The 16031-nt window shown below is 51.1% G+C and overlaps 1 protein-coding gene across 1 annotated transcript in view; it reads right to left on the reverse strand.

Annotated features, from left to right (window-relative positions):
• Nucleotides 1–15042, reverse strand: part of ERCC2 (ERCC excision repair 2, TFIIH core complex helicase subunit) — a gene marked incomplete at its 3' end in the record, with an annotated part of 17246 nt that extends 2204 nt beyond the window's left edge. The window contains 10 exon segments of the mRNA XM_073598062.1: nt 1–6; nt 459–573; nt 636–773; nt 3488–3604; nt 3774–3841; nt 3844–3886; nt 5820–5882; nt 5978–6055; nt 6296–6395; nt 14894–15042. The exon segment at nt 1–6 is cut by the window's left edge and continues 91 nt beyond it. Of these exon segments, the coding sequence (XP_073454163.1) occupies nt 1–6; nt 459–573; nt 636–773; nt 3488–3604; nt 3774–3841; nt 3844–3886; nt 5820–5882; nt 5978–6055; nt 6296–6395; nt 14894–14898 (733 nt within the window).
• Nucleotides 15043–16031: the final 989 nt, after the last annotated feature.

Raw genomic sequence — 16031 nt, forward strand, 5'->3', positions numbered from 1 at the left:
CATTATCTATAAAGATGACAGGAGAGGGTCAGTGAGGGGGGAGTCCGGGGTAAGAGGGGGGAGTCCGGGGTAAGGGGACAAGAGCCCGGGGCCAAGGGGGAGGAGAGTCAGATGTGGTATAGTCTATGGCAAATGGAGGGGAGTCTGGGGTAAGGGAAGGATAGATCAAGGGTAAATGGGGCGGGATTAGGGGTAGGGGAAGGAGAGTCCAGGGTTACATGGAGGAGAGTTCGGGGTAAGAAAAGAATAGTGCAGAGTAAATGGGGGGGGGGGGGGGGGGGGGAGAATTAGGGTAAGGGAAAGAGAGTCGAGGGTACATGGAGGGGAGTTTGGGGTAAGAAAAGAATAGTGCAGGGTAAATGTGGGGGAATTAGGGGTAAGGGAAAGAGAGTCCATTGTGAGTGGAGGGGGTAAGGGAAGGAGAGTTGAAGGGAAGGGGAGGACCTCGCAGGACCCACCGATATTATGAGCCTCATCAAAGACCACAATGGATTTCTTGGCGAGCTCGCGGGAGACTTGGTCGGCGATTTTGGGGTCCAGCAGATAGTGGTAGCTGTACACTACGACATTACACTGCGAGAGCTGCAGACACAAAGTGATATCATTATCCTCCGGCTTCACCGGGACATGGCAGCCAGATAAAGTGAATACTCACAGCGTGACGGGCGGAGGAAATACGGGCACCAGCCCCGCTGTCGCCCCAATGTGCGGAGATCGTCCAAGTTATAGATCCCTGGAGGGAGGGGTGTCTCCCGGCCAATAGAATCAAATTCCTAAACAGAGGAAATTCCATCACTTTCTGCTCACTTACAAAATCTTCCAACACTTTATTATTACTGTCCCTAACCGATCCAATCACCAACCAGATCCAAGATCCACCCACTGAGCTCCAAATCCCCAACCAGATCCCAGATCTACCCACTGAGCTCCAAATCCCCAACCAGATCCCAGATCCACCCACTGAGCTCCAAACCCCCAACCAGATCCAGATCTACCCACTGAGCTCCAAATCCCCCAACCAGATCCCAGATCTACCCACTGAGCTTCAAATCCCAACCAGATCCCAGATCTACCCACTGAGCTTCAAATCCCCAACCAGATCCCAGATCTACCCACTGAGCTCCAAATCCCCAACCAGATCCACCCACCGAGCTTCAAACCCCCAACCAGATCCCAGATCTACCCACTGAGCTCCAAACCCCCAACCAGATCCCAGATCTACCCACTGAGCTCCAAACCCCCAACCAGATCCCAGATCTACCCACTGAGCTTCAAATCCCAACCAGATCCCAGATCTACCCACTGAGCTCCAAATCCCCAACCAGATCCACCCACTGAGCTCCAAATCCCCAACCAGATCCACCACCGAGCTTCAAATCCCCAACCAGATCCCAGATCTACCCACTGAGCTCCAAACCCCCAACCAGATCCCAGATCTACCCACTGAGCTTCAAATCCCCAACCAGATCCCAGATCTACCCACTGAGCTCCAAATCCCCAACCAGATCCACCCACTGAGCTCCAAATCCCCAACCAGATCCTAGATCCACCCACTGAGCTCCAAATCCCCAACCAGATCTACCCACTGAGCTCCAAACCCCCAACCAGATCCCAGATCTACCCACTGAGCTCCAAATCCCCAACCAGATCCCAGATATTCCCACTGAGCTCCAAACCCCCAACCAGATCCCAGATCTACCCACTGAGCTCCAAATCCCCAACCAGATCCCAGATCTACCCACTGAGCTCCAAATCCCCAACCAGATCTTCCCACTGAGCTCCAAACCCCCAACCAGATCCCAGATCTACCCACTGAGCTCCAAATCCCCAACCAGATCCCAGATCTACCCACTGAGCTCCAAATCCCCAACCAGATCCCAGATCTACCCACTGAGCTCCAAATCCCCAACCAGATCTTCCCACTGAGCTCCAAATCCCCCAACCAGATCCCAGATCTACCCACTGAGCTCCAAATCCCCAACCAGATCCCAGATCTACCCACTGAGCTCCAAATCACCGACCAGATCCCAGATCTACCCACTGAGCTCCAAATCCCCAACCAGATCCCAGATCTACCCACTGAGCTCAAAATCCCCAACCAGATCCCAGATCTACCCACTGAGCTCCAAATCCCCAACCAGATCCCAGATCTTCCCACTGACCTCCAAATCCCCAACCAGATCCCAGATCCACCCACTGAGCTCCAAATCCCCAACCAGATCCCAGATCTACCCACTGAGCTCCAAATCCCCAACCGATCCCAAATCTACCCACTGAGCTCCAAATCCCCAACCAGATCCCAGATCTACCCACTGAGCTCCAAATCCCCAACCAGATCTTCCCACTGAGCACAAATCCCCAACCAGATCCACCCACTGAGCTCCAAATCCTAGATCCACCCACTGAGCTCCCAAATCCCCAACCAGATCCCAGATCTATCCACTGAGCTCCAAATCCCAACCAGATCCCAGATCTATCCACTGAGCTCCAAATCCCCAACCAGATCTTCCCACTGAGCTCCAAATCCCCAACCATATCCTAGATCCACCCCCCTGAGCTCCAAATCCCCAACCAGATCCCAGATCTATCCACTGAGCTCAAAATCCCCAACCAGATCCCAGATCCACCCACTGAGCTCCAAATCCCCAACCAGATCTTCCCACTGAGCACCAAATCCCCAACCAGATCCTAGATCCACCCACTGAGCTCCAAATCCCCAACCAGATCCCAGATCTACCCACTGAGCTCCAAACCCCCAACCAGATCCACCCACTGAGCTCCAAATCCCCAACCAGATCCCAGATCTACCCACTGAGCTCCCAATTCTCCAACCAGATCCCAGATCCACCCACTGAGCTCCAAACCCCCAACCAGATCCCAGATCTACCCACTGAGCTCCAAACCCCCAACCAGATCCCAGATCCACCCACTGAGCTCCAAATCCCCAACCAGATCTTCCCATTGAGCTCCAAATCCCCAACCATATCCTAGATCCACCCACTGAGCTCCAAATCTCCAACCAGATCCCAGATCCACCCACTGAGCTCCAAACCCCCAACCAGATCCCAGATCTACCCACTGAGCTCCAAACCCCCAACCAGATCCCAGATCCACCCACTGAGCTCCAAATCCCCAACCAGATCTTCCCATTGAGCTCCAAATCCCCAACCATATCCTAGATCCACCCACTGAGCTCCAAATCCCCACCAGATCCCAGATCTATCCACTGAGCTCCAAATCCCAACCAGATCCCAGATCTATCCACTGAGCTCCAAATCTCCAACCAGATCCCAGATCTACCCACTGAGCTCCAAATCCACCACTAGATCCCAGATCTACCCACTGAGCTCCAAATCCACCACTAGATCCCAGATCTACCCACTGAGCTCCAAATCCACCACTAGATCCCAGATCTACTGATCCTCCAAGCTACCTTCACCAGGATCCCTATCATCTTCCTATTCCCTCCAGATCCCGGGTGTCCTACCTCATAGAATCGGCAGGAGGGGATGGTGGAATCTCTCTGTCTTTGCGCTCGGATAAAGGAAGCCGTGAGGCTGTGACATCGGCCGTCCACCTCCTTCCCGAATCGCAGTGAGCTGACCTGGAGGAGGAGACACGGCATGCGACATTCAGAACTATGGACACGCCCACACATCAGACAAGGTTCCCACCTCTGGGGGCCCACACAGACGATTTCAGGAGCCCAGGATAATGCACTCACCTCCTGGGGCCACATATTCTACCAAAGGGCCCCAGGATGATGTACTCACCTCCGGATTGACACAAAGGTTGCGGCGGGAGCTTAGCGCCAGACCCACAAAGTTGAGAGTTTCCCCGTCTGGGATTGGATGTACTCAATTAGCTTCCTCAGTTCCTCCACCACCTGCAGAAACACAAACATCACCGAGTCATGGCTCATCCATCATGGCGGCCGGTCACATGACAGTGGAGACACCTCACCGAGTCATGGCTCATCCATCATGGCGGCCGGTCACATGACAGTGAAAAACACATCACCGAGTCATGGCTCTTCCATCATGGCGGCCGGTCCCATGACAGGGCAGACACATCACCGAGTCATGGCTCTTCTATTCATGGCGGCCGGTCACATGACAGGGCAGACACATCACCGAGTCATGGCTCTTCCATCATGGTGGTCGGTCCCATGACAGCGCAGACACATCACCGAGTCATGGCTCTTCTATCATGGTGGTCGGTCCCATGACAGGGCAGACACATCACCGAGTCATAGCTCTTCCATCATGGCGGCCGGTCCCATGACAGGGCAGGACACATCACCGAGTCATGGCTCTTCTATCATGGCGGCCGGGTCCCATGACAGGGCAGGACACATCACCGAGTCATGGCTCTTCTATCATGGCGGCCGGTCACATGACAGGGCAGACACATCACCGAGTCATGGCTCTTCTATCATGGCGGCCGGTCACATGACAGGGCAGACACATCACCGAGTCATGGCTCTTCATCATGGTGGCCGGTCACATGACAGGGCAGACACATCACCGAGTCATGGCTCTTCCATCATGGTGGCCGGTCACATGACAGGGCAGACACATCACCGAGTCATGGCTCTTCTATCATGGCGGCCGGTCACATGACAGGGCAGACTCATCACCGAGTCATGGCTCTTCCATCATGGTGGCCGGTCACATGACAGGGCAGACACATCACCGAGTCATAGCTTTTCCATCATGGTGGCCGGTCACATGACAGGGCAGACACATCACCGAGTCATAGCTTTTCCATCATGGCGGCCGGTCCCATGACAGGGCAGACACATCACCGAGTCATAGCTCTTCCATCATGGCGGCCGGGTCCCATGACAGGGCAGACACATCACCGAGTCATGGCTCTTCTATCATGGCGGCCGGTCACATGACAGGGCAGACACATCACCGAGTCATGGCTCTTCCATCATGGCGGCCGGTCCCATGACAGGGCAGACCACATCACCGAGTCATGGCTCTTCCATCATGGCGGCCGGTCACATGACAGGGCAGACACATCACCGAGTCATGGCTCTTCCATCATGGCGGCCGGTCCCATGACAGGGCAGACACCTCACCGAGTCATGACTCTTCCATCATGGCGGCCGGTCACATGACAGTGAAGACACATCACCGAGTCATGGCTCTTCCATCATGGCGGCCGGTCCCATGACAGGGCAGACACCTCACCGAGTCATGACTCTTCCATCATGGCGGCCGGTCACATGACAGTGAAGACACATCACCGAGTCATGGCTCTTCCATCATGGCGGCCGGTCCCATGACAGGGCAGACACATCACCGAGTCATGGGCTCATCCATCATGGCGGCCGGTCACATGACAGTGGAGACACCTCACCGAGTCATGGCTCTTCCATCATGGCGGCCGGTCACGATGACAGTGGAGACACATCACCAAGTCATGGCTCTTCCATCATGGCGGCCGGTCACATGACAGTGGAGACACATCACCGAGTCATGGCTCTTCCATCATGGCGGCCGGTCACATGACAGTGGAGACACATCACCAAGTCATGGCTCTTCCATCATGGCGGCCGGTCACATGACAGTGGAGACACATCACCGAGTCATGACTCTTCTATCATGGCGGCGGTCACATGACAGTGGAGGACACATCACCGAGTCATGACTCCTTCTATCATGGCGGCCGGTCACATGACAGTGGAGACACATCACCGAGTCATGGCTCATCCATCATGGCGGCCGGTCACATGACAGTGGAGACACATCACCGAGTCATGGCTCATCCATCATGGCGGCCGGTCACATGACAGTGAAGACACCTACCTTCTCTATCTCAGGGACGGTCCGGGAGCAGTAGATCAGCTTCGTCACTTCCAGAGGAAACGTCTACAACACAGAACATCCTATCAGTATGATGTACAACGAATCCCCCGAGGGGGCGGAGAATAGGAGGGGGGGCGGAGAATGGGGGGGTCACTTACCCTCTGATAGGCCACAATGAGGGACAGCAGTGAGACCGTCTTCCCCGTCCCCGAGGGCATCTCCAAAACGCCATGACCCTGCGCCAAAAAGAGAAGACCTGTGACCTCCGACCCACGAGATCCGTACAATAAAAACCACCAATCAGAGCGCAAGAGGGAGGAACCCCCCCTCCCCCAATATATATACACACACAGGGATCTCCCCTCCCCCAATATATATATATCCGTCACCCACCTCCCCATCATCATCTATATATATACACAGAAAATATGTCTGTATCTCCTGTACAGCACTGTATACACCCCCCAGTCAGTCACCTTGGCGTCCAGCGTCCTCTTCAGCTCCAGCATGTAGGAGTATTGTTCGGGGTAGATGAACTCGTAGGGGAAATACACCAACAATCCATCGATGTTCAACCTGCACACAAATCATATCATTCAGCCCGGGTCAGGTATGACACCTGAGGGGGGGGGGGGGGGGGGGGGGAGAGGGACTATCATAGAAGTAGAAGAGAACCGACACCGAGAACAGGAGGAGTAAATAATAATGTTACTTTGTATCTCTCTATCTCCCGTCTGATCAATGTTTATAAACAATGTTACTTTGTATCTCTCTATCTCCTCTCTGAGCAATGTTTATAAACAATGTTACTTTGTATCTCTCTATCTCCTGTCTGATCAATGTTTATAAACAATGTTACTTTGTATCTCTCTATCTCCCGTCTGATCAATGTTTATAAACAATGTTACTTTGTATCTCTCTATCTCCCGTCTGATCAATGTTTATAAACAATGTTACTTTGTATCTCTCTATCTCCTGTCTGATCAATGTTTATAAACAATGTTACTTTGTATCTCTCTATCTCCCGTCTGATCAATGTTTATAAACAATGTTACTTTGTATCTCTCTATCTCCCGTCTGATCAATGTTTATAAACAATGTTACTTTGTATCTCTCTATCTCCTGTCTGATCAATGTTTATAAACAATGTTACTTTGTATCTCTCTATCTCCTGTCTGATCAATGTTTATAAACAATGTTACTTTGTATCTCTCTATCTCCTGTCTGATCAATGTTTATAAACAATGTTACTTTGTATCTCTCTATCTCCTGTCTGATCAATGTTTATAAACAATGTTACTTTGTATCTCTCTATCTCCTGTCTGATCAATGTTTATAAACAATGTTACTTTGTATCTCTCTATCTCCTGTCTGATCAATGTTTATAAACAATGTTACTTTGTATCTCTCTATCTCCCGTCTGATCAATGTTTATAAACAATGTTACTTTGTATCTCTCTATCTCCCGTCTGATCAATGTTTATAAACAATGTTACTTTGTATCTCTCTATCTCCCGTCTGATCAATGTTTATAAACAATGTTACTTTGTATCTCTCTATCTCCCGTCTGATCAATGTTTATAAACAATGTTACTTTGTATCTCTCTATCTCCCGTCTGATCAATGTTTATAAACAATGTTACTTTGTATCTCTCTATCTCCTGTCTGATCAATGTTTATAAACAATGTTACTTTGTATCTCTCTATCTCCCGTCTGAGCAATGTTTATAAACAATGTTACTTTGTATCTCTCTATCTCCCGTCTGATCAATGTTTATAAACAATGTTACTTTGTATCTCTCTATCTCCTGTCTGATCAATGTTTATAAACAATGTTACTTTGTATCTCTCTATCCCCCATCTGATCAATGTTTATAAACAATGTTACTTTGTATCTCTCTATCTCCCGTCTGATCAATGTTTATAAACAATGTTACTTTGTATCTCTCTATCTCCTGTCTGATCAATGTTTATAAACAATGTTACTTTGTATCTCTCTATCTCCTGTCTGATCAATGTTTATAAACAATGTTACTTTGTATCTCTCTATCTCCCGTCTGATCAATGTTTATAAACAATGTTACTTTGTATCTCTCTATCTCCCGTCTGATCAATGTTTATAAACAATGTTACTTTGTATCTCTCCATCTCCCGTCTGATCAATGTTTATAAACAATGTTACTTTGTATCCTGCCACTAGAATCCAGGGAGAGGTGTTTCCTGTGATTGGTGACAACACTTTTGTTCTGCAGTGAAAGCAGTGTAGAGTTGTCACTGTTGATAGTCCTGTCAGTGATTGGCTCTGCCTAGCCCCGCCCACATCCCTTTATTTTGATGAGAACAGTCTGAAGGAGGCGGGGCTGTGTCTCATAGATGGCTCTGATTGGATGTGATGAAGGTCCCGCCTCCTCCCATGCACAGTCATGGTGGAAAGACAACTTCTGTGCTGAATGGAGGAGGGGGAGGTGATGTCACACCTCAGATGATCCGGGATTGGTTGTCCCCACCTGAGCTGTCCATTCATCACCCCGCCCCCCATCATCCGTCACTCTCCTCCCCATCATCATCTGTCACCCTTCATTCATCACCCCCATCATCTTTCACCCTCCATTCATCACCCCATCATCTGTCATTATCCACTCATCACCCATCATCTGTCACCTTCCACTCATCATCCCCATCATCTGTCACCCTTCATTCATCATCTGTCACCCTCAACTTATCATCCCCATCATCTGTCACCCTTCATTCATCATCTGTCACCCTCCACTCATCATCTTCATCATCTGTCACCCTCCATTCATCATCTGTCACCCTTCATTCATCATCTGTCACCCTCAACTTATCATCCCCATCATCTGTCACCCTTCATTCATCATCTGTCACCCTCCACTCATCATCTTCATCATCTGTCACCCTCCATTCATCATCTGTCACCCTTCATTCATCATCTGTCACCCTCAACTTATCATCCCCATCATCTGTCACCCTTCATTCATCATCTGTCACCCTCCACTCATCATCTTCATCATCTGTCACCCTCCATTCATCATCTGTCACCCTTCATTCATCATCTGTCACCCTCCACTCATCACCCCCATCATCTGTCACCCTTCATTCATCATCTGTCACCCTTCATTCATCACCCTCATCATCTGTCACCCTTCATTCATCACCCCCATCATCTGTCACCCTCCATTCATCACCCCCATCATCTGTCACCCTCCATTCATCACCCCCATCATCTGTCACCCTCCATTCATCACCCCCATCATCTGTCACCCTCCATTCATCACCCCCATCATCTGTCACCCTCCATTCATCACCCCCATCATCTGTCACCCTCCATTCATCACCCCCATCATCTGTCACCCTTCATTCATCACCCCCATCATCTGTCACCCTTCATTCATCACCCTCATCATCTGTCACCCTTCATTCATCATCTGTCACCCTTCATTCATCACCCTCATCATCTGTCACCCTCCATTAATCACCCCCCATCATCTGTCACCCTCCACTCATCACCCCCATCATCTGTCACCCTCCAATCATCATCTGTCACCCTCCATTCATCACCCCCATTATCTGTCACCCTCCATTAATCACCCCCCATCATCTGTCACCCTTTACTCCTCACCCCCATCATCTGTCACCCTTTACTCCTCACCCTCATCATCTGTCACCCTCCATTCATCACCCCATCATCTGTCACCTTCCACTCATCATCCCCATCATCTGTCACCCTCCATTCATCACCCCCATCATCTGTCACCCTCCATTCATCACCCATCATCTGTCACCCTTCACTCCTCACCCCCATCATCTGTCACCCTCCATTCATCACCCATCATCTGTCACCCTCCACTCCTCACCCTCATCATCTGTCACCTTCCATTCATCACCCTCATCATCTGTCACCCTCCACTCATCACCCCCATCATCTGTCACCCTCCACTCCTCACCCCCATCATCTGTCACCCTCCACTCCTCACCCCCATCATCTGTCACCCTCCACTCATCACCCCCATCATCTGTCACCCTCCATTCATCATCTGTCACCCTTCACTCATCACCCCCATCATCTGTCACCCTCCATTCATCATCTCCATCATCTGTCACCCTCCATTCATCATCTGTCACCTTCCATTCATCACCCCCATCATCTGTCACCCTCCATTCATCATCTGTCACCCTCCATTAATCACCCCCATCATCTGTCACCCTCCATTAATCACCCCCATCATCTGTCACCCTCCATTCATCACCCTCATCATCTGTCACCCTCCACTCATCACCCCCATCATCTGTCACCCTCCACTCATCACCCCCATCATCTGTCACCCTCCACTCATCACCCCCATCATCTGTCACCCTCCATTCATCATCTGTCACCCTCCATTCATCATCTGTCACCCTCCATTAATCACCCCCCATCATCTGTCACCCTCCATTAATCACCCCCCATCATCTGTCACCCTCCATTCATCACCCCCCATCATCTGTCACCCTCCATTCATCACCCTCATCATCTGTCACCCTCCACTCATCACCCTCATCATCTGTCACCCTCCATTCATCATCTGTCACCCTCCACTCATCACCCCCATCATCTGTCACCCTCCATTCATCACCCCCATCATCTGTCACCCTCCACTCATCACCCTCATCATCTGTCACCCTCCACTCATCACCCTCATCATCTGTCACCCTCCATTCATCATCTGTCACCCTCCACTCATCACCCCCATCATCTGTCACCCTCCATTCATCACCCCCATCATCTGTCACCCTCCACTCATCACCCTCATCATCTGTCACCCTCCACTCATCACCCCCATCATCTGTCACCCTCCACTCATCACCCCCATCATCTGTCACCCTCCATTCATCATCTGTCACCCTCCATTCATTACCCTCATCATCTGTCACCCTCCATTCATCATCTGTCACCCTCCACTCATCACCCCCATCATCTGTCACCCTCCATTCATCATCTGTCACCCTCCATTCATCATCTGTCACCCTCCATTCATCACCCCCCATCATCTGTCACCCTCCATTAATCACCCCCCATCATCTGTCAGCCTCCATTCATCACCCTCATCATCTGTCACCCTCCACTCATCACCCCCATCATCTGTCACCCTCCATTCATCATCTGTCACCCTCCATTCATCACCCTCATCATCTGTCACCCTCCATTCATCATCTGTCACCCTCCACTCATCACCCCCATCATCTGTCACCCTCCACTCATCACCCCCATCATCTGTCACCCTCCATTCATCATCTGTCACCCTCCATTCATCACCCTCATCATCTGTCACCCTCCATTCATCATCTGTCACCCTCCACTCATCACCCCCATCATCTGTCACCCTCCATTCATCATCTGTCACCCTCCATTAATCACCCCCCATCATCTGTCACCCTCCATTAATCACCCCCATCATCTGTCACCCTCCATTAATCACCCCCCATCATCTGTCACCCTCCATTCATCACCCCCCATCATCTGTCACCCTCCATTCATCACCCTCATCATCTGTCACCCTCCACTCATCACCCTCATCATCTGTCACCCTCCACTCATCACCCCCATCATCTGTCACCCTCCACTCATCACCCCCATCATCTGTCAGCCTCCATTCATCACCCCCATCATCTGTCAGCCTTCACTCATCACCCCCATCATCTGTCACCCTCCACTCATCACCCCCATCATCTGTCACCCTCCATTCATCATCTGTCACCCTCCATTCATCATCTGTCACCCTCCATTAATCACCCCCCATCATCTGTCACCCTCCATTAATCACCCCCCATCATCTGTCACCCTCCATTCATCACCCCCCATCATCTGTCACCCTCCATTCATCACCCCCCATCATCTGTCACCCTCCATTCATCACCCTCATCATCTGTCACCCTCCACTCATCACCCTCATCATCTGTCACCCTCCATTCATCATCTGTCACCCTCCACTCATCACCCCCATCATCTGTCACCCTCCATTCATCACCCCCATCATCTGTCACCCTCCACTCATCACCCTCATCATCTGTCACCCTCCACTCATCACCCTCATCATCTGTCACCCTCCATTCATCATCTGTCACCCTCCACTCATCACCCCCATCATCTGTCACCCTCCACTCATCACCCCCATCATCTGTCACCCTCCATTCATCACCCCCATCATCTGTCACCCTCCACTCATCACCCTCATCATCTGTCACCCTCCATTCATCACCCCCATCATCTGTCACCCTCCATTCATCACCCTCATCATCTGTCACCCTCATCATCTGTCACCCTCCACTCATCACCCCCATCATCTGTCACCCTCCATTCATCACCCCCATCATCTGTCACCCTCCATTCATCACCCCCCATCATCTGTCACCCTCCATTCATCACCCCCATCATCTGTCACCCTCCATTCATCACCCCATCATCTGTCATTATCCACTCATCACCCTCATCATCTGTCACCCTCCATTCATCACCCCCATCATCTGTCACCCTCCATTCATCATCTGTCACCCTCCATTCATCACCCTCATCATCTGTCACCCTCCATTCATCATCTGTCACCCTCCACTCATCACCCCCATCATCTGTCACCCTCCATTCATCATCTGTCACCCTCCATTCATCATCTGTCACCCTCCATTAATCACCCCCCATCATCTGTCACCCTCCATTAATCACCCCCCATCATCTGTCACCCTCCATTCATCACCCCCCATCATCTGTCACCCTCCATTCATCACCCTCATCATCTGTCACCCTCCATTCATCATCTGTCACCCTCCATTCATCATCTGTCACCCTCCATTAATCACCCCCCATCATCTGTCACCCTCCATTAATCACCTCCCATCATCTGTCACCCTCCACTCATCACCCCCATCATCTGTCACCCTCCATTAATCACACCCATCATCTGTCACCCTCCATTAATCACCCCCCATCATCTGTCACCCTCCATTCATCACCCCCCATCATCTGTCACCCTCCATTCATCACCCTCATCATCTGTCACCCTCCACTCCTCACCCCCATCATCTGTCACCCTCCACTCCTCACCCCCATCATCTGTCACCCTCCATTCATCACCCCCCATCATCTGTCACCCTCCATTCATCACCCCCATCATCTGTCACCCTCCATTCATCATCTGTCACCCTCCACTCCTCACCCCCATCATCTGTCACCCTCCATTCATCACCCCCCATCATCTGTCACCCTCCATTCATCACCCTCATCATCTGTCACCCTCCACTCATCACCCTCATCATCTGTCACCCTCCATTCATCATCTGTCACCCTCCACTCATCACCCCCATCATCTGTCACCCTCCATTCATCACCCCCATCATCTGTCACCCTCCACTCATCACCCTCATCATCTGTCACCCTCCACTCATCACCCTCATCATCTGTCACCCTCCATTCATCATCTGTCACCCTCCACTCATCACCCCCATCATCTGTCACCCTCCATTCATCACCCCCATCATCTGTCACCCTCCACTCATCACCCTCATCATCTGTCACCCTCCATTCATCACCCCCATCATCTGTCACCCTCCATTCATCACCCTCATCATCTGTCACCCTCCATTCATCATCTGTCACCCTCCACTCATCACCCCCATCATCTGTCACCCTCCACTCATCACCCCCATCATCTGTCACCCTCCATTCATCACCCCCATCATCTGTCACCCTCCATTCATCACCCCCCATCATCTGTCACCCTCCATTCATCACCCCCATCATCTGTCACCCTCCATTCATCACCCCATCATCTGTCATTATCCACTCATCACCCTCATCATCTGTCACCCTCCATTCATCACCCCCATCATCTGTCACCCTCCATTCATCATCTGTCACCCTCCATTCATCACCCTCATCATCTGTCACCCTCCATTCATCATCTGTCACCCTCCACTCATCACCCCCATCATCTGTCACCCTCCATTCATCATCTGTCACCCTCCATTCATCATCTGTCACCCTCCATTAATCACCCCCCATCATCTGTCACCCTCCATTAATCACCCCCCATCATCTGTCACCCTCCATTCATCACCCCCCATCATCTGTCACCCTCCATTCATCATCTGTCACCCTCCATTCATCATCTGTCACCCTCCATTAATCACCCCCCATCATCTGTCACCCTCCATTAATCACCTCCCATCATCTGTCACCCTCCACTCATCACCCCCATCATCTGTCACCCTCCATTAATCACCCCCATCATCTGTCACCCTCCATTAATCACCCCCCATCATCTGTCACCCTCCATTCATCACCCCCCATCATCTGTCACCCTCCATTCATCACCCCCCATCATCTGTCACCCTCCATTCATCACCCTCATCATCTGTCACCCTCCACTCCTCACCCCCATCATCTGTCACCCTCCACTCCTCACCCCCATCATCTGTCACCCTCCACTCCTCACCCCCATCATCTGTCACCCTCCATTCATCACCCCCATCATCTGTCACCCTCCATTCATCACCCCCATCATCTGTCACCCTCCATTCATCATCTGTCACCCTCCACTCCTCACCCCCATCATCTGTCACCCTCCATTCATCACCCCCCATCATCTGTCACCCTCCATTCATCACCCTCATCATCTGTCACCCTCCATTCATCACCCTCATCATCTGTCACCCTCCATTCATCATCTGTCACCCTCCACTCATCACCCCCATCATCTGTCACCCTCCACTCATCACCCCCATCATCTGTCACCCTCCATTCATCACCCCCATCATCTGTCACCCTCCACTCATCACCCCCATCATCTGTCACCCTCCATTCATCACCCCCATCATCTGTCAGCCTTCACTCATCACCCCCATCATCTGTCACCCTCCACTCATCACCCTCATCATCTGTCACCCTTCATTCATCATCTGTCACCCTCCCCCATAGACGGGTTGGTAGTAGTGAAGCCCCCCGGGGTCAGTATTGGGGTGAGGGGACTCCACCATCCCCCATAATAACAATAATAAAACTCGGAGCTCTGCTCGGTACTCACTTCATCTTGTCTGTAGCTCCGCCTCCTCCGCTCTCACCCCGCCTCCTTCCCTTGATCACGGCTCTCTCCCTCTCCTCATTGGACGCCCAGCCACGTGACCCAATGTAGGAGAGCGCGCCGCCGCCATGATTGTTGTGGGCGGGGAGAAGACACGTGACCTCCCAGGAAGTCCGCTTCTCAGTATTGTGTAATTGTGCCCCGCCCCCTGTGGATTGCCCCGCCTCCAGACACTGATTATCTATTATTACTGTATATATTACCTGTTCCTAATCAGCCAATCACAGGGCAGTAACTCCATGCATTGATTAAAGCATCTAGACGTGATGAAGACGACTTGCTGAAGTTCATACCTGAGCCTCAAAAAGGGGATTGAGCAACTTGGAAGACTTCACTGTTTACATATAAAAAATCTAAATTTTCTGCTAGAAAATTACTGAGAACCCCCCAAATAATATATAGATTACATTTTATTTATAGCAGAGACCCTGGAGAATAAAATGGCGGTCGCTTCAATCATTTATGCCACGCGGGATTTGTGCGGCCGTCTTACAAACGCAAATTTTGGGGGAAAAAATACACTTTAACCCCTTCATTCCGACACACCGCAAATCTGCGGCCTTCAGCTTGTTATGGAGCGATGATCTGCAGGCGCCCCGCCCCCCCCCCCCGGTACCGCTTTCTAGAACGGACGATCGGCTTTCTTGTAATAGTAACCAATGTGGCCAATCAGACGCTCAGCTGTTACCCCCCGCAGTGGGAGGGGCCGTCCCCCTCCCCCCCCCCTGCTCCGCCACCTTCCGCGGCTCGCCCCTCCCACCAGGAGACCCGATCGACCAACCGCCACGTCCGCGGGCTGGCCGGAGACACTGACCGAGAAGAGACGCCGTGACATCACTTCCTGTCTACTGAAGAAGGCGCCAAATTTCACCACTTCGCACCCCCGGCGCCATTTCTAACACTTCTACCCGCAAAAATCAACGTTTTTTATAGAAAATTACCCAGAACCCCCCAAACATTATATATTTATATCTTTTTCAGCAGAGACCCTCATTTTTGTCATTTCTGTATTTCTTTCAAAATAAAATTGTATTTGAAACACGGCTCCGCAAATACAGTGTGACATAAAATACTGCACTGA

Source organism: Aquarana catesbeiana, linkage group LG09, assembly GCF_042186555.1.
Source record: "Aquarana catesbeiana isolate 2022-GZ linkage group LG09, ASM4218655v1, whole genome shotgun sequence".
Lineage (NCBI taxonomy): Eukaryota > Metazoa > Chordata > Amphibia > Anura > Ranidae > Aquarana > Aquarana catesbeiana.